General features: G+C 41.1%; 2 protein-coding genes across 4 annotated transcripts; one reads left to right on the top strand and one right to left on the bottom strand.

The window, feature by feature from the left end:
* Positions 1-64: 64 nt before the first annotated feature.
* On the top strand, positions 65-5,662 carry LOC146568820 (histone-lysine N-methyltransferase PRDM9-like). 2 transcript variants are annotated; one of them, XM_085285124.1, is made up of 7 exons: positions 65-220; positions 525-641; positions 1,612-1,695; positions 2,499-2,776; positions 2,882-2,949; positions 3,084-3,274; positions 3,429-5,662. In XM_085285124.1, exons 2-7 carry the CDS (start codon positions 545-547, stop codon positions 5,414-5,416), a joined length of 2,706 nt encoding a protein of 901 aa, XP_085141250.1. In that variant the 5' UTR covers positions 65-220; positions 525-544; the 3' UTR covers positions 5,417-5,662. The 2 variants fall into 2 exon arrangements, with proteins under 2 accessions (XP_085141250.1, XP_085141251.1); XM_085285125.1 differs by having other exon boundaries at positions 85-220; positions 472-641.
* Positions 5,660-27,179, bottom strand: LOC146568821 (neurabin-2-like). Of its 2 annotated transcripts, none has more exons than XM_085285128.1 (11): positions 26,977-27,175; positions 25,183-26,729; positions 15,227-15,359; positions 13,262-13,382; positions 12,941-13,045; positions 10,660-10,792; positions 8,989-9,141; positions 8,820-8,873; positions 8,443-8,672; positions 8,262-8,358; positions 5,660-7,143 (listed from the first exon to the last, which is right to left on the bottom strand). In XM_085285128.1, exons 2-11 carry the CDS (start codon positions 26,614-26,616, stop codon positions 7,093-7,095), a joined length of 2,511 nt encoding a protein of 836 aa, XP_085141254.1. In that variant the 5' UTR covers positions 26,617-26,729; positions 26,977-27,175; the 3' UTR covers positions 5,660-7,092. The 2 variants fall into 2 exon arrangements, with proteins under 2 accessions (XP_085141254.1, XP_085141253.1); XM_085285127.1 differs by lacking the exon at positions 5,660-7,143 and adding an exon at positions 7,160-7,424 and having other exon boundaries at positions 26,977-27,179.
* Positions 27,180-27,988: the final 809 nt, after the last annotated feature.

A 27,988-nucleotide genomic window follows, 5' to 3' on the forward strand; every position in this document is an offset into this window, starting at 1 on the left:
ACATATTTGAAAAACGTTGCCACTTTTATTTAAAAAGAAGGAAACGTTTACTCTTATTCTGAAAGTGTGCTCTATTTTCTTCCGGGGGACCGTATCTTAGGGTTCGGATACTTTAGTTGTGGTTTCTAGTGAAGCGTCATGCGCTAACAGCTTAATCTTTCGTGTTTTGGACGGTAGTTACGAAACAACTCCAGAAATATAGCCGTTGAACGTCAGCTTGGTACAAAAGTTCTATTCTTTATATATTATTAACTACACATGCATTAATGCCATTTGTCATATTTTGTGCTGTGATAGCCACATTTTCGTTATTAGCTATCGGAGACTGATTTGATAGTACCTTTGCCACTGGTCCTTTTTTTTGTCTGTGTTAGTATTATAGCTGTAATGTTAAAGGCTAAAGAGGTTTAACGTGCTGAGATAATGTTAGCTAATGCTAGCTGTAGCTTCATGTTACTATGTTTTTGACAGTGTGCATGCATCCTGTGTAAGCAACTGCCGTAAAGACTGATCATTCCCACCAGCTATCCACAGTTTTTAACTCATGACGGACAGAAGCAGCAGCGTGGAGTGGGTTGAGACAACCGAGGAGGTGGTTGTAACTGAGGAGTGCATTCCCATTGAAAACAACCCCCCTGCAGGTACACTATAATGACATTACAAATAACGTTGACATCCAGTGCTGGGTTACAGGATCTTCTTAATGTCTGTACTGAATATGGTGTGCAATATGACATTGAGTACAATGCTGCTAAAAGTGCTGTTTTGATATGTAGAACCAAGCAGGATAAACAGCTAAATTTCCCTTTGTTTAAACTGGCACAAAAAACTCTTGAAGTTCATAAAAAGGTGAAATACCTCGGTCACTTTATTACTGAGCAAATGAATGATGATGATGACATATACAGACAACGATGTAAGCTCTATGTGCAGGCAAATACTATTGCACGCAAATTCAGCTTTTGTTCACTTCCAGTTAAAGTGGCTTTGTTTAAAGCGTATTGCACACCGCTATATACTGCCCCCTTGTGGTCATCCTACAAACAATGTAGCATGCAGAAGCTGCATGTTGCATATAATGATGCGATGAGAATCCTTTGCAGGATACCTAGAAGTGGTAGTGCCAGTCAGATGTTTGTAGCTGTGGGTGTCTGGACTTTTAAAGCACTTTTAAGAAAGTTAATGTTCAGTTTTAGAGAACGACTGGATGGTTCGAGTAACAGTATAATTTTAGCACTTACAGATCCGACAGTGAGTGGTTCCCGTTACTCATCCAGTCTCAGAAAGCACTGGTTAAAGTGTTTGTGTATTTATTGATTTATTTTAAGTAATTGTGTTTTATGTATATTATGGTTTTATATTTTTACAAATGCTTTATATACTTATTTATATACATATATATATTTAATGGTATACCTTGTGTTGTGTGTGTGTGTGTGTGTGTGTGTGTGTGTGGGGGGGGGGGGGGGGGGGAGTTGTGTGTGTGTGTTTCTTGTCTTGTTTTTATGGACATGTAGTCTGCCAATAAAGATTGAATTGAAAAAATTGAATTGAATTCAGTGCTGTAATATAGCCTTTAAAATAGTTTCTTTGTTCCTCTTGTGATGCCAGTTTTAGAGCCAGCAGACACGCCAATACAGAAGTTACTGGACGCTGTGGGGCAGGGAGAAAACCCAGATGGTGACGATGGCTTTTGTAAGCAAACCCCATGTTTACTCTTTTGCTATTGCAGTTTAGGTACAACTAATATCCAGCCAGAAATATGTCACAAGCCTGTCCATCGCTGCCAAAAGAGACTGGCCGAGCATGTTACAGGGCATTTAACCAAATGGGGGTAGGGATTTATTTGAACCTGTATGTATACTTTTAACCCTTTGTGGATTAGAGAAAATCCAAAATAAACTTGTGCGCCCAATTCTTGTTTTTTAAAGATGTATGCTGTACAATCATTTCACCCTGGAAATCGAATAATTCAAAGAAATGTTAAAAGTCAAAAATTAACTTGACATTCAGGCCCGTGATAAGTGTGTCAAAACTTCTGACCACAACTCCAGGACCATTGCTAAGTAAATATAATACGCTTAAATGAAAGTCAAAGTGTTTTGCTATGGTCTTATTCAGTAGTCTTTAAACTTACACATTTCAGTTTTCTATCCCATTAACCCTACCTCTCTGTCTGGTTATATCTTCTTTAGATTTTAATAGGGACACACCTGTAGATCAGTACATGTCTTTCTGAGCCACACATTTTTGTCATTTGTAAACTAGAGCTGAACTGTAGAATGTGTTAGATGGATGACTTAGCAGTGGTCTTCCCCATGAGGACCTAACCTACACAAATATTTGCAGTGTATACACATTCATTCAAAGATTTACTAATATTTAATAATAATAATGACAATATTTGACTGATAATTTGTCACTGTGGTATGTCCAGTAAAAATTACCCCAGATGAGCTTTTTTCTGTTTTTTTTCCCTTGTTTTTACATTTTTATAGATTGCGAGGAGTGCCTGACTCTCTTCCAGGACCAGAGTGATCCTGACAACATTAATGGCCCATCTTTTATTCTCGATTTTCCAACAAACATGGGCGTCATGCAGAGGGCCCTCCTGACTCTGCCTTTTGGCCTGATGATAGGCAGATCTAGTATTCCCAGTGCAGGGATTGGGGTCCTAAATTATGGGCCTGCAGTGTCTCCTGGAATGCATTTTGGACCATTTGAGGGGGAAGTGACAACAAGGGAGATTGCCATGGCAAGTGACTTCTCATGGGAGGTGAGCTGGGATGTATTAAACCCAAACAATAAAACAAGTTTAAACCTCTTGATGCATATTTTGTTCTTTGTGTGTATTTTGTGACAATATTCCAATTTACTGCAGATTTACAAAGATAAGGATGACTATGACTACATTGATGCTGCCAAAGAATCATACTCAAACTGGATGAGGTATTGAATTCTTTTCTGTTGTTTCCTGTTGAATTACAAAATTAATTTTTAATTATATTCTATAAAATAAATCACAGTTTGTACAGCTTGTACATTATTAGAAAATGCTTTTTTTTCCCTCCCTCCTGACACAGGTATGTCAACCATGCCCGTCATAGAGATGAGGCAAATCTGTTGGCAGTCCAGTACAAAGGTAGCATCCTCTTTCACTGCTGTCGCACCATAAATACTGGAGATGAGCTCTTGGTGTGGCCCAGCAGCAAACTTCATGCCCACTTTAGTGATCCTTGGGCCCAGATGTGGTATTTGAAGTTGAATGCAACAGGTACCCTGACTTTGCTAGTCTCAATAGTCCATAAAAGTGATCGTTGTAAGAGCCATAGTCATGTAAAATTTTCCTGACTGTGTTATTTAAAAATTTGATTTATAGTTTGTTTGTTTTTTTGTTGATGTTTTCGCCTTTTTCTCCTAAAATGCAGAGAGTACTGTATCCGGTACAACTCAGATCTTCCTGTGCGCCCACTGTCAGTTGTCTTTCACCACCAAAGCCTTCCTCCAGCGACACACAGAATACTTTCACACGCAGCCTGAAAGTGCTGAAGTAGCTGATGGAGAAAATAATGCCTCCAGTGCTGCAGGATCACTGGTGGTACTGTCTGTTGATCCTCTTGAATCTAAAACATGTGACGATTGCGGAAAGACATTCAAGCAAATACCTCATCTTAGGAGGCACAAGCTTTGTGTTCACTCCAACAAACGCCCCTATTGCTGCCCATGTTGCAGGCGAAGCTTTAGCCAGGCATCTGGCTTAATCAGACATCAGTTAGTTCATAGGAAGCAGGCTGTAGGAAAAGCTTCCAATCAGAAGCAAGTCCTCAGCAACAAAGAGAGTGTAACACCAGAGTCAGAACTTTTAAAGGCAGGAGATTCAGTTGTATCTGAAAAAATGAATGAAAATGAGAACCAACAAGAAGCTATGGATACAACTGAGGCTCCTGAGTCTTGTGCAGGTGAGTCAGAAACACTCCAGTCAAACTGTTTAGATTGTGGTAAGAGTTTCACAAAGGAATCATCCCTCAAAAAGCATAAGGTGACTGTCCATGAGAGGATACGTCCGTACGTCTGCGCTGTTTGTCAGAAATGCTTCGGTCAGTACAATGACCTGACCAGACACCTGCAGCGTCACCAGAAACAGAGTAAAACAAAAACAAATGAGGATCCAGAGGACTCCGACATATTGCCCTTCAGCTGTGGCGAATGTTCACTGGCGTTTTCCTCAGTGGATGACCTTCAGCAGCACATAAATGAACATCACTCTGATGAGAGCACAGCTGAAAATAACGAAGACGATGTAATGCCTGACGGTGAAAGCGTTGAATCGGTCCAGAATCCTCCCTCTCAGAGGCCTCAGAGATTTGGAGCTAGATTCAGAGTTTCTGCCATAACTAAGCTCATTGCGCCTAAACGAAGAGCTACCAGTCCTGCTCAGCCTGCGAGGAGCTCCGCTGAACCAGAGGCGGCTTCTGTCCGAAATGGGAAGTTAAAAAAATACAAATGGTTCAGCTGCAATCGCTGTAAACAAACATATGGAAACCCAGATGACCTCAAAGCACATAAATGCACTTTGAGGCAGCACAGATGTGGCCAGTGTGGAGCAACCTTTAATAAGTCTGGTTTCCTGAAAAGGCACGAGCAGATGGTACATGTAGAGGCCAAATCTTACAGCTGCGATCGCTGCGGTAAGGTCTTCACTACACCTAGTAACCTTAAACAGCATCAGAAGAGTAACGCTTGTATGAAGTATCACTGCACGTCTGAGCTCTTCCCATGCTCCTTCTGTCAGTTCTCTTTCACCATGAAGAGCTATCTTATTAAACACATTAAAAGGCACCATCCCGTCGAGTATCTTTCACACTGCGAGTCGGACAGCCTAACGGATCAGCTGGAGGAACAAGAGGGGGAAAAAGAATATACGTGTCCTCACTGTGGCATGAACTGTATGACTGCCAAAGCTTTCAAATCTCACACATGCTTCAGGCAAGTGAAGGTTTTGTACTTGTGTAACGACTGCGGAAAGGGCTTCACAAACCACTACGGTCTGAAACAGCACCAGCGCATCCACACGGGCGAGAAGCCGTACAGCTGCCCTCACTGCAGCAAAAGCTTCTCGTACGTCGGTCAGCTCAACGTACATCTCAGGACTCACACCGGGGAGAAGCCCTACCTGTGCACCCACTGCGGGGAGAGCTTTCGGCAGTCGGGAGATCTGAAGAGACACGAGAGAAAGCACACGGGGGTGAGACCGTACAGCTGCCCCGAATGCAGCAAAAGCTTCAGCCGACCGCAGAGTCTCAAAGCTCACCAGATGCTTCACTTGGGACAGAGAATGTTCAAATGCACTCAGTGCGGGAAGAGCTTTTCCCGAAACTATCATCTCAGGAGGCACCATCAGAAGATGCACATTTAGTCTAATCGCATTTTTTTTGAAGACTTTAAATTAAAATGAAATACAGGAGCTTAAATGTGAACTAAATTGCACTTTCCCGCTTGTGTACTTGATGACTTATTGAATGTCCTGTACATAACATTCTTTTATTTTTCTTGTAAAGCATTTAGTTATTTTTTTTTTTAGTTAAAAAAGGAAAAACACCAACAAATACTTGTCTTTGAGTGTCAAACTGCACTAAAAAATAAACAACCAACGTAACCATCACTGTTGACCATTTATTCCACAAAACATACAATGCAAAGCATGTGCACTGTACAAGCCTTAATATTATGAAAATACTCATAACCATGCCTGTTTTTTTTCTTCAATTAAGTAGTCTTAAATTTGTTTTTGTAGTCAGATCTACTACTTTTTTTGTCTTTTCTTGTTTTTTTTACATGACACAGTATAACTTTGTTTATTGGACATTAATTTTTGCATTGCTTTTGTCACTATTTGTCCTTTGTTAGCTCATATTTCCAACTTGACTATATTATAAATATTAAGGAAAATTAAAATATTTCAGTCTGACCTGAACTATACAAACATACTGGTATGACAGTTGACACAAGTAAAACTCAGTTTCATTTAAACTGTGCGTAAACTGAAACAGGTAGAAACCTGGCAGTGTTTTCCATGTGCTACACACAGCGGTGTCAAGTGCAGCTGCTGGTTAGAGAGGAGCTCCTTAAATCTAAAACTTTGCTGCTGGTAACGGCTTCTTTAACTTCCCAGTCCAGTAATGTTTCTTACATCAGTAGTCCTAACTAATTCCAGTTCTACAAGTCCATGACAACATCCATTTGAAGGGGAGGGAAGAGATATCCATTGTTTGTGGCACAGCAGTTGTGGAGGCTTGTTTCCGTGGTCCATTTTTTTCCTTTTTTCTATTTTTTTTTTTCTTTTTGATAGAAGTGAGGGGTTGAAACCAGAGGATTAGTCGCTTGTTCGCGAGTCCTAATGTGTAAAAAATACACAAACACGTCTGAAAGGTAGGCAGCAGTTGGTTCTAAAGGTTATGTGACGAGACCCCTACGAAGGTTGGGATACTGTACAGTTTCAAAGACACGTCAGACTTGTTCCCGTTTATTACTCCAATCCAGTGAAGCACCATGTGTTGTCGTCTTCAGTGCGGTCTCCATCCAATTTACACATCTTTGCCACGCAAAATATATGACCCTCGACTCTCATTAGTTTATATTATGTTAAATGTTATGCACATTAAAATTTTTTACAAACCAAACTGATTGTTAAACCACACAGTATCACATCTGTACAAACTCAGAAAAAAATGTCACAAAACTAAGCGAAAGAAAGAAAGGATTTTTGTTTTGTTTTGGCAATTGAAAAGCAACAGCCTGGGCTTTCACAAGAATCACAAATTAAGGGAGAAAATACTGAAGTCTGAAAATGAAAAAGGAACAGTACATCTACGGAGTCCGTTTGTGATGATAAAACTGCTCTTCTTCCCATAAATGCCAACAGAAAAACATGGTTAAAAGGGTTAAGTGGGTGAAATACAAAGCCTGAGGGCACATACAGTATGCGACCACAAATTAAGCTCAAGTTGGACACACGAGATACCCTGCAGTTCGTTGCAAGTACTTAAAACACTCCTTTGTCGGGTGAAGTTCTATATTTATTAGAAAAGGCTTTTATAATGGTTCAGATTTCAGCTCCTCCACTCGGCACTCCAGATCAGCCACCTAAAAGAGAAGAGAGGAAAATGCACTTAAAACAATGAAGCGCTGCTGGAATGTGACTCGTACTGTTTTTGTATTTTTTGGAGATGATGTGTTCTGCTGTGCATTTCTGCTTTCAGTTGGTCCATTGATCTCCACAGCAGATCATCTTCTTCCATAGCATCCTATCCTTAGCTTCCTGCTTTGTCACACCAACCCTCTGAATGTCCTCCTTCACTACATCCATGAACCTCCTCTATGGTCTTCTTTTTATCCTCCTGCTTGGCAGCTCCATGTTCAGCATGCTTTGTCAAGAGGCACACAGGAACAATATCTCTATGGCTTGCTGCTTCATTGTTACACCCATCTCCCTCTCATTTACACTCATGTATTCTGTTTTCTACTAACAAGCAGGGAAAAAATAGGAACTACAGATAAACTTTAGCAAAAGCTTCTTTCCATCAACGGTTTTAATCCTAAGCAAAATAACGACAGCATTAAAAGCTAAATGACAGCACTATAAAAGGTACAAAGACTCCTCCCTTAATAGTAGAAAACAGTTTTTTTACAGCCATTTTTACAAGCAAATATCAACATTTCAATATTGGAAAATCAGAAGGAGGTCTTGCTTATGAATGAATCTAGTGCAAGTTTTAAATTGCTGGAGGGAGGCAGGAGGATAAACTAGACCGAAGAGAAGCTCTGTATGGGATGTTGGGTTTTTAATGCAATAAAATCAACCTTAACCTCTAAATCAGCAACAAGGTTTTCCGTTGCATTATACTTCTGCTTCAAACCTTTTTGAAATCCTACACCGTAACCTGACATGCACTTTCCTAGTAATGCAACCACACAGCAGCTCAATGATAACATACATAAACTCTTTCAACTTCATCACACTTTCTCCAAATTCCCCAAGACATTTTTGTGGTTTCAAGATTTTCTTGAAACCACAAGCAATTCTGATTAATAGAAGTTTCAAGATCAGATTTGGTCTGGATCAAGCAAAGTGGTGTTTACTCTTGAACACTTTACAAAATGCTCTGCAAACCTACCAGCACACAGTTGTTGTGTGAATATTATATTAATTGCTAGATGTAAAGATTAAATGTGCACACACTGCCTTGAGGCACCTCGTATACCTGTTCTTGGAGTTGCCCTGACTCCTCTTTCAGAAGGTTGGCCTCAGCCCCAACTTGTGCACAGCGCTGGGTCTCCTTCTTCAGATACTCAATCTCCCTGTTAAAGGAAGAGGATAACAACATTGGCACTCTGATCTCACAACTCTCTCGGGCTTTTGTACATGTAGTTAAACGGTCTTACTTTTGTTGATACTCCTTGATCAGACGTTTGGCTTTGCTGTATTTGCGCTCCAGGGCCTGATACTGGGCCTGCGTCTCCTTCAGGTGCTCATCCACTGCCTGGCACAGGCTCTGAGCCTCCATCCAATAGCCCTCCAGCTTCTCCATTCGCTCCTTGTTCTCCTGCAGGGTTTGCTCCAGCTGGGCCTTGTCCATACGCCAGCGCTGCTTCTCCTGCTCTGCGTGGTGCAGCTGGAAGAAAGCGTGATTCATTCATTTCAATCACATGATGATGTAAACGGACACACTCCTCTGACTCTAAAGATAAGAAATGCTCTTTTGCTTATTCTTAATAGAACCATTACATAAAATATCATGATAATATTCACTTTAAATTACCTTTCTTTTCAGTTGCTGGATCTCAGCCTGGGTGACAGCGTGTTTTATTTGGAGCTATAAAAAAAATCCCAGTGTTACTATTCTAAACACATCTCTAAATATAAGGTGCATTAGTGAAAAAAGTTTTGATTAAAGAAGAAATGTTGTAATTACGACATTCATGGCTCACCTCTTTGTATTTATGGGCCAGCTTCTCAGGGTCTGTCTCCAGAGGCGACATGTCCTCGTTCTCCGCCAAGTCAAACACCTCGATCGCAGTGGGATACGGTGGACTAGCTTCCTCATCATCATCCTCTTCCTCATCTGTGCCGTATTCCCCACCCTGCAGGGATATGGTCAAGGTTAGGACCCCGTTCATAGGCAAAAATCAAGAAAAGAAAAAAAAAAAGGAGAGCTTATGACTTATATTTTATATATATAGATGAAAGTGCATGTATAGCTGGAGAGTGAGTGAGATTAAAGTTTGTTGTCCTTCTCCTTTGCAGGTAAACAAACTCTTTCAAGTGATACGATTTACACAGAGAAAACAAAATTTGAATCTGTCAATGTTTCCAATGCTAAAATATAGTTTTTGCACATATTGGTTTCCAGGAGGGTTTTCAATTTATGCAATTCCTGGAGAAAACCAAATATATTTCTTTAAATTTGTTTAATTCATTTTTGGACATAATGCTAAAGGAAACAAGAAGGTAGAGTGTTGATGAGTGTCTTGATGGTGTCGTCCTCTTGTGCTGTGACGCCAAATAGACACTAGATGGTGCACAACTCAAGCAGGCGCCTGTACTTTTCATTACGCAACTCCACACCTAATCTTCTTACTGTCCATGAATGGAGGAACTTCCTCTCTGTTATTCTAATGAAACCATAGACAGTTCCTGAGCCTGTTCCGTGTATGTGAATGAAAAGCGAAACAATCTGAGGCATCATTGACAAACTAAAGGGCACAAAAAAGTCCCTCTGCTTAGTCACAACCCTGAGCGGAGCATATTTTCTGATCATGTTTATAATACACTGGATATCACAGTGTGGCTTTTTCTTTTTCACTGTTCATAAAAATAATCACATATTTTTTAATCCTACAGGGAAACCAATATCCTAGAGGGCTAAGTGAGGATTTTAAGGTAGCACTTTGTGCTTAACTGTGAGGCTGTTTACTGATGTCTTTGCTCTGTTAGCTCAGCTTGTGTGGGACTGTGCGTCATCTGCAGTGGTTAAATAATATCTTATGTCCCATTTTTTTTGTATTTGTGCAGAGGGGAGGGGTGAAGCTGGATTAGTAAGCACTTCACCCTCACTTCTCTACTGTGCATGTGCAGATGTTGCTCCATCACCAGTTAAAGAATGATAAACCAGGCGCAAGCAAAGTTTTTATGCTTTGATCCCTACAGTGATGGGATGTGGTAGCTTTGTTACGCTGTGGGGGGGAGACAGTTTCCTGGCATGGTTTTGGTTCACTTGGCCACTTAAGAGGAAGGAATCCCTACAAATCAATTCAAAGTTGTTCTGAGTGATCGCCTTTATCCGGTGATATAACACTACTACCCTGATGGGCATGCTCGCTTACAAAGTCCACCACCTAGAGCGCAGGAAGGATCACTGAATGGACTGATGAGTATAAAAAGGATGTGAATCATATGCTTTCACCTGATTTTAACTAAGAGGGGATTGGGGAATCATGTGTTAGATAACAGTCTTCACCACCATCATGAAAACATCAACTGAGGGATTATCTGTGGGAAGAAATGTGCCCCCTTCCTCACAGACTTACAGAGATGATAATCAACGTGTTTTGTCTTTAGACGCTTCATTAGTAACCTCAGTAATCTTATTGCCCTCTAACCTCTTGTTCATCCATGTACTGGTTGTAGCGCTGCTCCATCATTTCCCTCTGCCAGCGCTCTTGCTCCAAGGTCTGCTGGATGAGCTGGGCCACTTCGCTCTGTTCACCCGGCTTCTCTCGTCCAATCACAAACCTGCATTTAGGCATATATTATTCCACCTCAGCCAGGAACAGAAAACTATGACAAAACCATATATATATGCTGTGATGCTGTATGTATATGCTAAATAATACATGTTGGCCTCTTCTTTGTTCTGAACACTGAGGAGCACAAACACCAGCTCTTTAGGCAGTGAATGTTTTCATTCTTCAGTTAGTATAGCATAATGTATTAATGTAGCTGGAATGCGCTGGCTCTCTGATAACAGAAAATGGCTTCCTGTTTACACTCTAACAAAGATCTTCTCTACATAGTTACCCTCTTGGGTGCACGAATCAAACCCTCAATTCGTCCTCTCTTTTAGCACATTGTACAGATCATTACAGACACTATATTTTCTCTTGATTGACGCTCACAAATGGTAAACTGGGTAAAGGACAGCGAATCATGACAAAGCCACAGATGGTTGTTAAGCCAGCCACTGTAGCCTTTCAATTTCTGCAGCACTGAGAGGTAATTAAATGCTCATAAACACACTTCCTGTCCCAATCTATTTGTCTGCGTGACGTTTGTTTTATGAATAGGTCGGAGCTCTATTGCCCTTCGCCATCACTGCAGCAGATCTATAATGTATGAGCTATCTATGGAGGTCTCTGATCTTCACAAGTCACACAACACTAGCAATTATCCCAACAGCGCAGACCACTAAACCCTGAATTATGAATGAGCATGGATGACAAAAGAAGCACACGGGAACAGTGAGCCATACCAAAAATCCAAAGCGCAAAGGCTACAAATAGACCCTTGGCATTTTGAAATTATACTTTTGATACAAAGTGTTTTGGTTCCTGATAACTGTTTTCAGTGGCTCTGATGTGGAACCTTTGGACTTTATACCGAATGTCTCTAAAAGGAGCTTTTCAATACTAAAGGGTATAATCACGACCCTGGGAGACTGGCGATATAAATCTAAAGTCTGGTGAAGTGAATGGGCAGGATGTGGTAGAAGTAAGCTTTGTGTGAAAAAATGTGCTGTGGGTAAATATCAAAAGGAAATCATCTCCTTCAGGAAGAATGCTTAATGTCAGGGCAACTAGCAATGAAAACACATATCCTGGTCACTGCTAAGGCATTTAGAAAACCACAAAATAGTAGCTACAAAAATACAAGACCATTTAACAAAGACCACAAATTAAAGTAGTTTAATGTACTTTAAATCTATATTACTTTAAAAGTATGGAAGTACTTTAAATACTAACATTAGAAAGTCAATTTACTGACAACAGTCTGATGTTCAGGAGCTTTCAGTGCGTTACATTTGCAGTTGGAATATCTGAGTTCCTAGTCAGAATTTTCACACTTCCAACTTGGAAATTTAAGAACGCCGACCTAATGATTCAAGGTGGTGGTAATGCACGTAAACCGCAGTAAAACTGTACTACTGCTGATATGTATTTGTGACTCATTAAATAACCCAGTACTCTGTGAATATTCCTCATCTGTGGTTTTAAGGGGCAAAAAAAACATGCAATGCACTGTTTTGACAGTGATGCATGAATGGATCTATCTTGCTAGGGAGCAACTTTATTACCAGAATGCATTCAACTCAGTACCAAGTATGTGTCTCCAACTTCCAGGTCAAGTACATTGCAAATGAGTCAAAAAAAGCCAATAAGGAAATACCCTGCCCCTGCTTTCTTTATAATGGCCAGTAGGGGGCAACTCCATTAGCTGCCACTAGAAAAAGATAGCACATTGCACTTCCTTTTATGACCTCAATATAACATTTCTGGTACATATATGCTGCAGTTCTAAGTTGTATTCAATAAAGTATGCTGTCCTATTTTGTAAATGATGGTCCCATTTGTACTAGAATAGACAATAAACCAGAGTAGGCTGATGCAAAAAGTTGTGCATCATAGTTTGACTGCACCAGTTTTTTTTTTTACTTAAAATGGTGCTAAAAGGGAAGATTCAGGGGACACCCGAAGACACTATAATGGATCCTTTTGTGAAAGTCTTAACAAAATCCATAAAATTGTCGAGATATATCAGTAAAACTGAAATTGATAGCAAACTAGCATTTCTACTTCAACTTCTACTTGTCTACAAAAAAGAAAAAAGGTTTGTTTTGTGATGTAAAAGTGATTCAAAGCAAATTGGTTAGTCAGAGAGACTTACTTAACGGTTCCTGAGGTGTTCCTGAGTACAGAGGCGGCAAAGCTTTGGGTGACTCCCACCAAACTGGTCCCATCCACCTCCACAATCAGATCGTTCACCTGGATCCTGAAGCAGACAGTTTAAAGGCTTAGAATTTAGAGGAACAATAAGGAATCCACTCCTGGAACTAACACTACAACTACTAAGATAACCTCAAGGTGACATTTGATTTACAAAACAAAGGCCTGTTCAACTTCCCTTAATTTCTGACCTGCGATGTTTCAGTTCTGCAGTACATTTTTTTAATCATATCAGGAATATTTAAAGTACGAAGAAACATACCTGCCATCCCTGTGTGCTGCTCCTCCTTCTGTGACAGTCTTCACAAAGATGCCCAGTTTCTCCAGGCCCATGTCAGCCCCTGCACCCATCCCAATAATACTGATGCCCAGGCCGTCACCGTCTGAAAGAAATCAGGCTTGCTGTTACCAAACTGGTATTGTAATCTGTCTGTAACAGACTTGTTGTTGAAGAGGCAACCTTTGGGACTGAAAATGCAGCCAACACAAAAGTAACAGAACCTGCAGTTGTCTGAATGGCCACAAGATAGCTAACATTAGCTAACAACATAACATTCCACCTCTCTTCACTTCTGACTTCAGAACGACGGGATAGCAACAGTCACAATGCTCAAATCGATCTTTTAAAACAGGAATTCATGACCCAGCGCTTGAAGTCAGTGTGGCTATGTCCATGTTTTAATGTACAGTCTATGAATGTGTTATTATGGCATAGCAAAAAGAAATATAGCTGCTTTCAGTGGTTGTAGAAGAGGCTAAATTTTAATAATTCTTCAGCTGTGCGCTAATAAATTAGTTAGTGAACCTTTGTTTGCTATCCTCTATAATTTAAACCCACTCAAAGGTGCACTGTAGTTTTTTATTAATTATATTCGCTTAATTTTAAGTAAAGTTTAAATTAAGTTTAACACAACTCATGTCCTCAAGGCTATACATTTGCTTCCCCCAACATTTGCGGCAGCTTTAATCATATAGAAACCATGTATGGTTACCAGCAAAGTTTACCAGCACGCTCCACAGGGTACCTTAAAATGACTTGCTTACCATAATATATAATAAACCAATATTGTAAAAAATAAATATCAGCTTAAAGTGTTGGATTATAAGTCAGAAAAAAGCGAACACATATTACAGGTGCCTTCTGTTCAAACCTTCTGTTTGTGCAAAGTGAGGGGATAGGAAACCAGAATGGCTCGTTTGAGACTGAGGATTGACTGAGGGGATGCACCAAGGGCTAATATGAGATAGATAATGGTAACGATGAGTCACGCAAATGCACTCTAATAGAGTTCAAGAGTAGAAATATGTAACTGAAAGTCAGAATGAATGCAGGAACAACAAGGAAGGTACACTAAAAACTGTAACTGTAGTTTCTTGATATGTGAGAGGTTAAAAAGATTAGTTGTTGTTTGTTTGTTTGTGTTACCACATAGTTGGGATTTAAGATTTCTAAAGAAAGCCCAATCTATGTCACGATGACGCATCATAAGCTTTTTCGTCTGTTGAATTTGGGGATTTTCAACCTGACATCAGCATTCTGTGCAAACTACAACTGAGTTTTAGTGCATAAGTTTCTTTGTACCTTGAGGACAAAAAAAAAAAAAAAGCTCTGACCTTCATGTGATCTTGAAAAAATAAAACATTAGTTTTGTTGACGTCTGTGACGTCAAAGTTAGATGATAATCAATATAACGCCTAGATTCCTCCCAGAGGCGTTATGTGCTGATTTAGCGTATTCTTTTTTTCAAGCACTGTTTCTTTTTTATTTCAGCTTCTATTCTATCATGATCTAATTAATGTAGAGCGTGCACACCGCAACACCTATAAAGAACACTGCTACATATGGTAACCCACGTAATCTGCCCTATACACAAGTCTTCTACACACATAGAAATGCACTATGATGTTACATGGATACTGCAACTCTGTAAGTCATTGGGGAGAGCAGAAGGCAGCTGGTGAACCCTGCAGGTCTTAAAGCAGGACTTTTTTTAATTGCTTCGGAGATGGGAGCCAAATGGGAGCTTGATCATTCAAATACAGAACCTTACATTTGTGGGTTTTTTGTATTCTCTTTCTTAGCAAGGTGCAAAGAAGCCTCAGGCAAGTCAAAGTACAGTAAATGCTTAGAATTATTTATATGCCCGAAGTAAAGTGCAGATTTTACAGAAAGAATTTGTATAAATACTCGACTGGTTAGAAAAAAAACAGGGTTTAGTTCTGATACCTTTCTCCAGCTCCACAGGGAATAGGTCCAGCCTCTCCACTCTTTTCTCCAGCTCATACTCAGCAGACGCTGCCATTGGATCCACATCTTCATTGCGTCTGTCATAGTCCTCGTTGGAATAGGTGGCAAACACCTGTAGGATGAGACAGGGACAAGATCAGACTGAGAATCACACTTACATCAAGTCTCTGCAAGGCGGAGCAGATTTTTGCTAGCATCTATTCCTGTTCAGAATTTGTTTGTTGTTGAAACGGGACATTTGTGAGTCACAGTTGTTTTGGGATTTTTTGTTTTGAAAAGAAAATGTTCAAAATTATGGCAAATTATTTGTTTTCTTGGCAAAAATTAGATCCACGCTTAGGCCTGTTCGATATAACGATATATATCGAATGACGATATAAAAACGTCTATCTTTCCTATTATGCTATCGTTTGTTTACAGCAATATTTTTTCATCGTTTTGATGGTCACTGTAGTAGCTATATAAATTTCTTAAAGTTCTATCTTTCTCTTATATTTAAAATAACCACACTATGGATGGACAAGTGCCAGTTTTTACGTGTTGTCGTTAGCAACAAAACTGCAGTCCGCTTGTTTGTTTTCCACGTAAGCCTTTCACAATAAAGCTCAAGATCCTGTTGAGACTTTTCAAAATAAACTGAATCACGGGAAAGAGTATGCAGAGAGTTTACGGATGAGAAGCAAAAAAGAGCCGTCAGGTGCTAAAAATAAACATTAGGCTCAAACTTTGAAAGAACTTATGTCTAAAAATGTATAGTTTCATGCATGGTTAAAACACAGGTAAAGGACGCCCAACTGGAAAAACTTCACGCAAGTCGAGATGCCTGAGATTCACAGAATTTACAGAAAATATTACATTTTTGTGATTTATATCCTTGTCAGGACGATAAATGTCTTATATCGGGATATGAGATTTTGGTTTTATCGCACAGCCATATCCACGCTTCACGCCACTGTCATTGTTGCCTAATAAACCTCCTTATAACTGGCCTCTGTGATATAGAGAGATAGATAGATATCCTTTCTTTCTAGACAAGTCTTTCTTTTCCTTGGAGCCATTGTGTCTTATCACTCTTCCTGCACATACTCCAAATATAGTAACTGCTGCTGTCACCAGAATCACTTCCTGTGCACCCTGAGGAGCAGTGATTCGTTTTGGGTTTTTTTTTTTTACTTTTTATTGCATTTGTATATTAACAGGTAAAAGAGTGGGCAGATTGCAGAATGACGTGACTACAGATACTTAAATTCAAACTACTGAACGGTTCAGTTAATATCAGTTACACGTGCTTTGTGGAAGATGACTTACAGAGTCACAGAAAGGCAAGAGAGGAAGTACTGGAGGAAACAGGACCATTACTCACAGGAAACTGACTCTAATCTGAGTATTATTTTTTTTCTCCCCCACATTTCTTGCACCGGTGCTCAAATTCCTTTCTAACAGCTTTATGTTCCACCACCACCAGCTGACTACTATGCCACGTTCATAGCCACTTAAATCACCTTTCTTTCTCACTCTGATACTTATTTGGAGCTCTAAACCATGTCCACATGGCACTGAGCTAAAGTTAGACACACACACAGTGGTCAGTAAGCTTATATATAATATTTCTGTTTGATTTCTTTAGAAAATCCAGCTTAAGCTAACACAAGTTAAAATTAATATGATCTATTCAGAGAAATGACTCTTTCTAAATCACCTTCACTGATTTCCATCATTCCATTGAGGACAGCAATTTAATGGATTGAAAAAAGCTTAAGATCACTACTTAGAGGTTTTGGATGCGTAAGTAGCTGAGACAGACAAGATGGCTTCATGGTTCGATAATAACTGACCAACATTGTTAATGCGGACATAATGCAATTCAAATGTATTGACATTTTCAACTGAGACAGCCACAGCATTTAGTCCGAGCTGTATTGTTTCACAGCAGTCATCTGTATCAAACAGACTAATGAGAAAATAAATAAATAAAAATCAATCACAACCACTGAAGTTGCTCTTATGAAGACAGGGGCCTCTGTTTTCAGGGCTCAACTTCCCACATTCACTCTGGTCTAACAGCATGACAGTTTACATAACCACCCCCAGCATGCTAATGGAGGCCTTCTGCAGCTGCTGCTCACAGGCCTCACATAGACACAAACACACACACACAGGGAGAAAGAGAGAGCCCAATCTTTAAAAGCCTCACTTTCAGTCTTCCAGGGTGATTATGTATGCACCACCTTGCATGCTCCGCTGGCTACACTAATTCAGTGCTGGACCTTCTCCTTTTACACATTCTTTGATTTATTTTATCAACTTTTCTCTCCACAATCTTTGTTCCCTCTTCTGCAACACTTTCACACTGTTTCCTCAAGCCTTGGTTTGCTTTATTCAATGCAACTCTTGCATGTCGCCGGCCTGTTTAGCTTGTCCATCTGTGTTACAGAAGTAGCATCTCGTAGCTTCCGTGCTGCTCTTCAGTCCTACAGTATGGGGCCCCGTCTCCGTGGCAACCCCACAGTAAAGAGCCTGTCAGTTTTCTGACAGCTCCTTTGAAATGTAACCAGCCCCTCCTCTCTTAAATTTATTCAGTATCATTGTATTCTCTTACATCATTGAGCACTGTACAAGCTTCTGCTCCTACTTTTGGGCTGTCCTTACCCATAACAATAGAGTTTAAAATGTAATCGCCTTGAGTTAAATCTCTCCCCATCACTGTCAGATCACGCAAGCAATGACATGGATGATTTTTTCTTTTGATTTTTTTTTTTTTTTGGGGGGGGGGCTAATTATGGCATAAAAATTACAATTTGCTTTAGAGTTCAGTTAGTGTCAATTATTCTATTAGTTTCTCAGGGAAGAATTAGTTCAGTACAAATACTGTCTATAAAAGATGGATACAGTAATTGTGATTTTTGTTTTGTTTTGTTTTTTTGTTTTTTAAGGTGGAAGTGACAATATTTGTTGTGAGGGACTTGTTTTGGTACCAGGCTGTAAAGATGTTACTTTTATAGCTGAAACTAGCCATTTTAACATTGCACTTTATTGGGATTGACTCAGTTTTACAGTGAGCCTGAACCGGCCATCTTAAGATTACTCAGTTCCACAGTAGTTGCATTTTTCATGGAGGTTGCCACTTGTTTTAGTATTTTTGGAAAAACATTGTGACATCTGGGTACTGAATATAAAGTTATGACCAGCAGCAGGTTTGCTTACTTGAACACAAAAACTAGAAACCACAATTATGGCCCCATAATAAAGTAGTAACACATGAATATTTTTAAAAACTGCTTCTTGAGCAGCTGCAGACGGTACCCCAGATAGTTTTTTCTTTCTCTTTTCTACCATTTACATTTATGCTAAGCTAACCAACTCTTGGCTGTGGCTTCATACTGACCCTGCAGGCATGAACGGTATCAATCTACCAATCTTCTCATGTAACACTCAGAAAAGAAAAGAAAAAAAAGCAAATAAGCATAGTTCCCATTGTCCTGGGCTTTTCATTTAACTGACCACAAAACCTATAAATATCCATAAATGCTCATTATTTAGTGGGTCCAACTTCCAAAGTAGACAAATTGCTGTATTTTACACTATTTTGTAAATAAAACACTCAATCAAAAAAGGAATGGAGTAAAGACTAATTAGGTTCAGCAGTTCTAAAACCATTAGATACACTGCTGTTACACTTTACTCTGTGAATCCCATCAGATTTAAACTCACAATAGTTAGCATGGGAGAAGAACTTAAGTCAGATGACTTCTGATTTAGGTTACCTTTGTATTTAGACGGATTAACAGAATGTGGATTAAGCGGCCAAAAAAATACACTATTTGCAAGTAACAGAGTGTAAAACAACAACAGAGACCTCTGAGCACCAGTGTGACACTTTCACGTGGCACTGCATCACCCCTTGAGTTTAAAGATCAATAGGTCACAGCTGATGGTCTGTGAAGCCCTCAATTTACACCCATGATACTGCAAAACATCAAAGACAGAAGACTGAGCGACTCTATTTTACTGCAATTGTAATAAATGATCACCACTGTAGTTGTGCTGTGCGTTGCAGCTATTGGAGAAACTGGCCATGCTATAAGTCAAGCTACAGTATCATCCTTGACTGACAGAATTACCTCTCGCTTCCAGCAGGAAGTCTATCTCCCTCCTTACAGACAGACTAATTGAGATTCTCCACGATACAACCTCTGACCTCGCTTTACCTAAGCTCGCAGAGTTGTAGATGAACTCTACGAACAGTGAGGTGGCTATCTTGGGAAGACAAACATTGGGATTAAAGGCAGTGTGGTGGGAGGGGGGGTGTGGTAGAGAAGGACGCTGTTCCAGTTGTGGCAGATAGTAGGTCAGAGGAGCTAACAGATGGCCAGGAAACTCCCTTCCTCCCTCCCTCTGCTACCAGCCGCCTCGGATGTCCTACAAAAGCTCCATGGGCAGAAAACTACAGCCACTCACCAGCTTAGAGATTGTGTTTGTGTCTATACAGAGCACCTATTTGGGATTGTAAAGGGTATTAAAAAGCAGCCAGTAAGTGACGACAACCATTTTACAACGCTGTTGTCGTGACACCGAAATGGCAAAATGATACAGCTGCCACGCCATGCCTCTGCTCTGCTCCAGTGTGGTTGCATCTTGATGCCCCTCTGGCTACAGTGTGATTGGATAACGCTGTTGTGTTAACTAGCAAGCCCGTAACCCACACCCCACCACCCCCACTGCCCACAGCAGCACGTCAACTGCTGTTTCTTTCCCTCTTGACTCCAAAAACTGTTCTAATTTTGGATGGAGCGAATAGGATGTGTGTAGGTGGTGCCACTGGTTTTTCCTAAAAGAGTGTTTCCACTCTCGTTGCATTCAGCAAAAAAAACAAAAAAAAAGCTTTCCAGCATTTTTTTGCTCATACTAGGCTTTGCATGTGCGACGTACAGTTTTCTCAATTTCTAGCTAAATGCAAAAGTTCATTACCATGCACTGATATATGAATGCCTCAATTTTCCCTGTATACGAATATGTGCGCAGTAATTAATCCATGCTTAATAAAGCTGTCAAAATTAAGCGTATGTTACACTTTTCCTCCTAAAGATTAATGATGCCACTATCTAAACTAACATAGGTTAAACAAGTGGCAGGTAATTGCTTCTAAATCCTACTAAAATTGGGGGTTAATCCACATGCCAGATGTGCACCATGCAGACAAAAAATAAGGATGTGGCTCTGGCAGCGATCACGTTTGACCAGTCTTCTCTTGACAATAAAATGGATATGGTCAGCTCGTCATAGTAATGTTTGCATGGCACCAAAGCCCATCAATTTTGGCAGAACAATTTTTGGTCAGCAGTCATGTTTAGGCTTAGCGCTAACGCTGGAGAGAGGCACGGCAATATGAAAACAAGGTCAGCACAGAGGGCTGAATGGCATTACACTATACAGAAGGATACAACAACTAAACTCTGTAACTATATATATTTTATTATGTTGTGTTTATGTTGGGTATATGTTTTATTATGTTACCATATCATACTGATTACATTTGTTATGACATTTTCTTTTGTATCCCTATGGCTCTTTTTTACATACAGACTTAGTTTGGGTTTTTTTCCCTTTTTGCTAAAGCATATAGTTTAGCCAGATCAGGTGACACTGAATCCTCCCTTAGTTATACTGCGATAGGTGTAGGCTGCTGGGGGATTCCCATGATGCATTGAGTATTTGTTCTTCAGTCGCCTTTTTCACTCACTGTGTATTAATAGATCTCTCTGTATTTAATTATTACTTGTTATTAATCGCTGGCTCTCTTCCACAGCATGTCTTTTTTCCAGCCTTCCTTTTCTCACTTAACCAGTCAAGGAATTGTGAAAAAAAACCTCTTTTAAAAGCATATTAACTAGCAGCATCATTACTCAAGGAGGAAAACCGTTTCCATTCTTCCATTCTATATTTTCTGGTATTAATAAAAACATAAAATAACAATCATCCTAACTACAGGACCAGTAAAGCCTGAGAAAGACAAATATACATGTTCAGCCATCCATACAGCACGGTTGGCACCTCACATGTCACTGTAACCAACGCCTGTCATTTTTTGGACAAGATGATGGCAGGCGGGACAAGACAAAACAGTTTCAGACATCATGAGCGAGACGTTGCGTAATGTGGCTTGTCGCAGTAACCTGAACGAGTGGGCACATCACATAAATGCTTGCAGCCCACCACCAACCAGTGCAGGGCCGAGAAGTGGGGCAGTCTGACCTTGCTGATAATCTGTCTGGTCTTCCACTCCTCCTGGCTGTGAGTAATGCACTGTATGAAATACTGCAGGCCTGCTGAGTCAAAGTGATAGACAGTTTGAGGATACCTTAACATATGGTTACCTCTTCATGGGCAGTTCCCTTATTGGATATCTCTGTGGTGCATTTAGGGTAGTCTGTATTTTGTGTTTTGTGGCAGACACTTTAAAGCAGCAACACCTCCTTCTATGTTTGTCAAAATTCAACACCCTCTGTTTATTACCTTATAAGTACAGTCATCGTTTGTGTTAATAACACAGTGTGAAAGAAAATCATAGGTGTTCTCTGAGCAGGCTGGTGAGACTGAGGAGCATAGGCAGAGACCTAGAAGAAAGAGTCCAGGTTGGTGGTGCAGAAGGACAAAATGTTTAGGAGTAGGTGAGGTGAGGGGTAAGCAAGGTGGCAAATAAATCTGCTTATTCCTGGATTGGAGGAGACACAGCCCAAATCTAGTGGAGATTATCTCTCTCTTTTTTGAGGGGCAAAAAGCTCCCCCTGCACAGTGGGATAAATAATTAAAAATCACAACAAGCTAGGGGGCTAAGTGGTCAGGCTAAATACACCGAGTAATATAGAATTGAGTCAAAACAAACAAGCTAAAGAAATAAATAAGACATGAGAAGCAGCTTCCTGTGTTCGACAAAAGAGGCGGCCCTGAAAAGCGAGGCAGGTCTGTGATGATAACAATGCTGCTATTTTTACTAGCAGCAGCAGACTGGTGACAAAGAGCGAAAGGGAGAAAAGAAGGAGCAGGAGAAAGAGTGTGAGGAGGAGCAAACAAAGAATGCAGTGTGAACTCTACCCGAAGCAGATCTGCTATTTTTGCCACTTTGAGAGGACACGGACAGAAAGACAGACAGATGGAGGGGAACAATCAGTATGAATCGGAGACAGAGAAAGGCATGCATGCAGACGTCCAACCGCTGTCACCACAACAAGACTTAATTGTGACCAAAAGCTGCACTGTTGCTCAGACGAGAAATATGCGCTAAAAATGAGCACTTCCTGTTTGGCAGTGAAACTAAGTGACAGTGTGACTTAAGAGCTGGCTGTTATGTACTCGCATGACATTTGAGCTGCATAATAACGCCCCTCCCATTTGACCTCGCATCCCCCTTACTCTCATCCACCCCTGCATCAATCTCCATAACAAAGGCCACACTGATACAGTGTGAAAGGACTCAGTAGGAGGTTTTTTTTCTTCACTGACCGCTGCAGGGTCACAACGAAATTCTCCTCTTTATCAAAGTCGTGACTTACAGCTTTTATCACACCGTAGATAATGCCTCCTCCTGGTAACCACGCTTGATCTCATGAGGATAAAATAATGTTGAAAGTGTGTTTTCTTCTCTATTGCACTTGCATGACAGGCACAGCAAGCCCACAAATGACTTGTATGTGATTTATGGGACAAAGCTGATTTCTAGGCATTTGCTCAATATATTAGAGCTTAATAGTGACACATAATCACACATCACTATTGGTATAATTGCTGTTCGGGAGTAACTATGTAATTTAATGTCTCAATTAATGTTACTGTGATTGGTTACAATATGTAATGAAATTACAGTTACCAATCAAATTGTCCATTATTACTAAGGGTTATATTCTTTACACAAGAAGGCTTACTCCACATGTAGAATATATCATTATTCTTTACTGCTTTGCACTTTATTCTCAGTGCATTAATTCCTTCTTTTGACATATGTCCAGAAAAAGCCAGTCAGCAAATCCAGTGCAATGCCATCTAGGATAACATAGCTAATAAAGCACTGTCTCTCCAGACAGGCTCCATTCCTCTCAAAGTTTGAGCATTGTTTTTGATTGGTTCTTCTTTTTGAATGTGCACTGTTTCAAATCAGCCAGTCTAATCAGTGTGTCTGACTCTGACCATTCCAAGGTGGGTGGATATGTCCTTGGAAAAGAATCTTTAGTGCTGGAAGATTAACAAACCAGATCAGGGCTCTAACATTATAAACGAAAGCTTGTTTTCTACCATTAAAATGTTAGGCCTAATTTCACCTTTAACAGAATAACTAGTAATTTGTAGACAATCAGATTTCACACTTGTGTCAGTTACCGTACATGAAAAGACGTTCTCCAAATTTTTGGAATGTGCATAAAACACTGCATTACACACAGAATTATGCTTCACTGAGTCTTTCTCACTGGATCACAGTGCATTGTGTGCATCCTTGAGGCCTGACAAACATCTGCAGAGCTGATTTTTTTTTTCAAGTATATTCCATAACTTGTGTTGTTTATATTCTTCAGTAATCTTCTCTTCCGTTATCTGACAGATTGCTACAGTTTTGGGTTCATTACCACGAACAACTGTTTCTCGATGAAATGGTTTGAAACCACTGGATATATTTAATAATGTCACTCGTATGAGCTTGTGAAGGTAGAAAGCAGGTGCAAAAACAAAGCTTCCAGAGCACCACTGGTGGCCTTTAATTGTACACTTTTTAATTTTATATTGTCAATATTTGTCATTATAATCCCAAAAGCTTATTTTCTCAGTTTGTTTTCTTTAGCTTATTTAGCTTAGAAATATCTGCATTGATCCAACACATATATGTGCAGTCCTTAGCAGTCTTTCATTAATTCCAATATTTGATGTATATGTTGTTAGTATCTATGTCAGGTTGGTTTTTAAACTATAATATTCAAATGTCAGGGTGCAGAAACTGGATGGTTCTGGACAATGTGCAGCGATAAGAGAAAATTTGGACTTGACAAGCTATGAAATGGTACAGGAGAGCCTTTCTGTGAGAAGTAATGTGTGTGACACAAAGTGTCAGGGCCCACTTTAGCTTGCAGAGTTGCTGTATGCCTTGGACCTCAAGGCAGAGCAAAGCAGCAACACTGAACTGGAGAGAGTCTGATGCTCCTCTCCGGATCATTACACCGCCCCCAGACAACAAGAGACACTTCAAATCAACTCGTCCTCCTCCTCCTTCTCGTCTGTCCTATTCTCTCATTGCACCGGTCCAAGAAGAGATTACAGTGCTCTTTTTTTCTCACTTCCTCTGTCTTTATCTCACACACAATCACAAATACAGCATCCGATGACCTTTCATTTTCCACAGTACAATATCCACTTCTCTAAAAATGGGGATAATTATCCAGGCCTGCCAGGTCTGTTTTACCCCCCCCCCCCCCCCCCCCCCCAAAAAAAGGCAATTATTTACAAAAGCAGCTCCTGCTGCATTTCAGTTGAGGCACTTTTGGGGCCCGTGTCAGCTGCACAGTAGGAATGCAGGCCCATCCATTAGCAACTGGCTGCTGGGGAGGAGGGTGTTAGTAGTGTGCAAAGCCCTGTGTTGAAACAGGCTAAAATCAAAATGTCAGCACTGGTGTGACACTGGCAGAGGCTGAGCGAGTTCATTAAAAAAGCTGACAGCGGCACTGGCTATGACTGTAACACAGCAGATAAGCTTTAAGGTCAAGTTCAACAAGCCTCTAAAGACACAGGATGAAAAGAAAATCCCACACCACAACATAGTTACAATTCAGAAATCAGCACACAAGCCTGATTAATAAACAAGGTTCGGGGGTACAATGTGACAGCAAACACCTCCGTGTTCTAGCTACAGTTCTTTCTGTTAATTCAGGGTGTTTTTACACTTCACATTTCCTCACCTGGATGGACTCTGTGCTGAAGCGAATCTTTCTTGAAGGGGGTGGATCCTCTTCCACAGGCAGCCCTGAAATCTCCACACAGCTGGACTCTGGCTCATAGCGGTCATCGCCCTCGTCTTCCTCCTCATCCTTCTGGCTTCCTTCAAAGTCCTCCCCCACCGCACTGTAGGTACTGATATCCACAGAGTCCCGGCCCGACTGTTCTTCTCTGAGAGTCCTGTCTTCCTCCTCCTCTGTATTTTTGTCCCCATCCTGCCTGACCATGTCGGCACTTTTTGGAGAGCTTCGCTTCTCTGAGGCAGTTTCTCCATTCTGCACCGACATGTGGATGTCACCTTGCAGTATTGTGCTGCTGGGCTCGCTGGTCCCAGAGTGTTCCTCAGGTTTAACATCAACTTTGGCCTCGACACCTGCATCTGAAACGGTCTTTTCTCTCTGTTCATTCGGCTCTCCTACATTACTGTAAAGTTCAGTAGTTGGGGCACACTGGCCACCATTAACGCTTTCAGATGGAGGAGTCACCCTTCCTCTGGAGCCCCTTGGAGGTGTCTCCTGTCCCTTCTGAATGCTTATCTCATCCCCTTGGTTGCCTGATGCAAAGGCACTGACCCTCTTTGTGATTATCTTGGAATTCAACACGCCTACCTTGGTGCTGACCCCTCTGGAAGGGAGTGGTGGTGTAGAGGAGAGACGGTGGAGGTTGTTCCGGAGCTCGGCTGCCCGTTCAAACACAGCACTGAGCTGGCTGACTGTAGGGGACACTGCTTCACTAGTGTCCAGGCTGTCCAGGGACTCTGTGCTGCCATTAAAACGGGCCACCATATCCAACCTGCCATCCTGAAAGCTCGAGGCCTTATCTGCCTTCAATAACACCCTGGTTGTAGCCAGCTTCTCCTGCTGCAGTTTTTCCTGCTGCAGCTTCTCCTGCTGCAGTTTCTCCTGTTGCAGCTTCTCCTGCTGCAGTTTCTCCTGCTGCTGCTTCTCCTCAAAGATGCGGCGGGTCTCCTGTAGCTTGGAGTAGCTGGGCGAGGAGGCCCGCTGGTGCCCATTCTCCGGTTTTGTGTCGAACTTGCTGACGCGCTCGGACACGGTGGATCCGAGCTTCAGCAGCGCGCTGTGATCCACGTTCTCGTTCAGGCTACCGGCTCTGGGCAGGGAAAGGCGCACCGATTTGTCGGCGATCCTGGCGTTGTCCTCACCCTCTGCGTCGGCCGGGGATGTGGTCTGCATCTGCTGGAACATGTTCTTGATACGGTGCACATTAGAGCCGTACCTGCGCCCTCGGGGGCCCTCCTGCATGTCCCCATTTGCAGCATTGTCTTTAACGGGCTTCAGGGCCTGCATCCCCGCCTCGTACGCGTTCCTGTGCGGGGATGGGCTCCTGAGCGTGGAGCCAGAGCCGGTGCTCTTGGATGTGGATTCGGTCTTCATCATGGTCAGTCAAGCGTCGCAACTGATGCTCAACGACGGCATGTCTCCTTTCTCAACTCCCGGTGGCAAATCTGTATTATCCACCAGCAGCCGATCCCAGCGAGGTGGCGCCCAGACTAGACCGGCAGATGGAGAGAAACAAAAACAACAGATCGCATTAAAGGCCTGCCTGCATCCGCTGCAATTCTCGTCTAGTGCAGCGGAGAAAGTGAGCGCGATGCATCTGTCAATAGCTCGTTTGCAGTTACAACAATGCGAGCCTGACCTTCTCAGATAATTGCATTAGTTACTGAAAATGTTTGCACAGAAAAACAGAAGAGTAATGAGCCGCGGATTTACCGCAGCTGACGACAGATTGCTTACGTTTAATCCCTTTTTAGAGGCAGCATCATTTTGATCTCTTCATTCTGTGAGCTGCAGATTTCTGGTCCTCTGGTAGCGGCAGACTGCTGCTGCTGCATGGAGGGGGGAATGCATGGGTCATAGTGCCCGTCTGCTCCTAATTCTTTGACCATTAAACGAATACGATCTTCATTTACAATATTTGGCGGAGGTGCATTAATTGTAGCTACTATGTTACAGTGAGTGGTGTGGTTTTCATTCCCGCTACAAAAAAAGCAGTCATTCCAAGGAAGAAGCGATACGCAATGCTACTCTAAGGAAGAGGAAGAAAAAAACATAACATATAATTTTAAAAAATATATTTTAAAAAAATTATGATTTCTTTTTAACCTAATGAGGCTGTGGTGGCACACTATACAAAAAAGACGGACGCCCCGAATGTTTTTTTTTTCCGTATTTTTTAAACCCCTCCCCCTCCACTAAAAGGAAATCCCTAATAAAGCAGTCCAGAGGCAGCTTTTTACACTAAATAAATGTATCTGTAAAGTATAAAATATGGATACTTACCGTTTCGTTACGAAAAATAATAAAACTGAAGTCGCGGTCTTTTTCGTTCAACCAGCGATAGGACCCAGTGACACCTCACTCACGTCAAATCTCCTTGGCCAATAACACATCCGTTATTTGCAGGACACATTTCTGCTTCCTGCATTCTACATCTGCGCCGATAGATATTTTAAACGTTATTACCGAGCGTAGACAAAGCATTTCCTTTTTCTTTTTTTTCTTTTTTTTTTTTTTTTTGAAGGCTTTGAACTTGCCCACGTAGTCTCGGTTTCAAAAGTCGTTTGGGGTTTGTTTTGTTTTATCTGCAAGGCCGACCCATTCATGCAGCTGCCTCAATACATAGGCAAGAAGAGTGTAATGTACTTGTTTACATGGGTTAACTGTCATGGTGAATATTAGTCACTGAAAAAAGGCTGAGGCGATGTTAAACAAGGCGGTAGTGCCACCTAGCCAGTGTTCTCATCTG

This window comes from Mchenga conophoros, linkage group LG8, assembly GCF_057382185.1.
Source record: "Mchenga conophoros isolate Kocher_MC1m ecotype Shallow Benthic linkage group LG8, M_conophoros_male_GT1.1, whole genome shotgun sequence".
In the NCBI taxonomy this organism is placed as follows: domain Eukaryota; kingdom Metazoa; phylum Chordata; class Actinopteri; order Cichliformes; family Cichlidae; genus Mchenga; species Mchenga conophoros.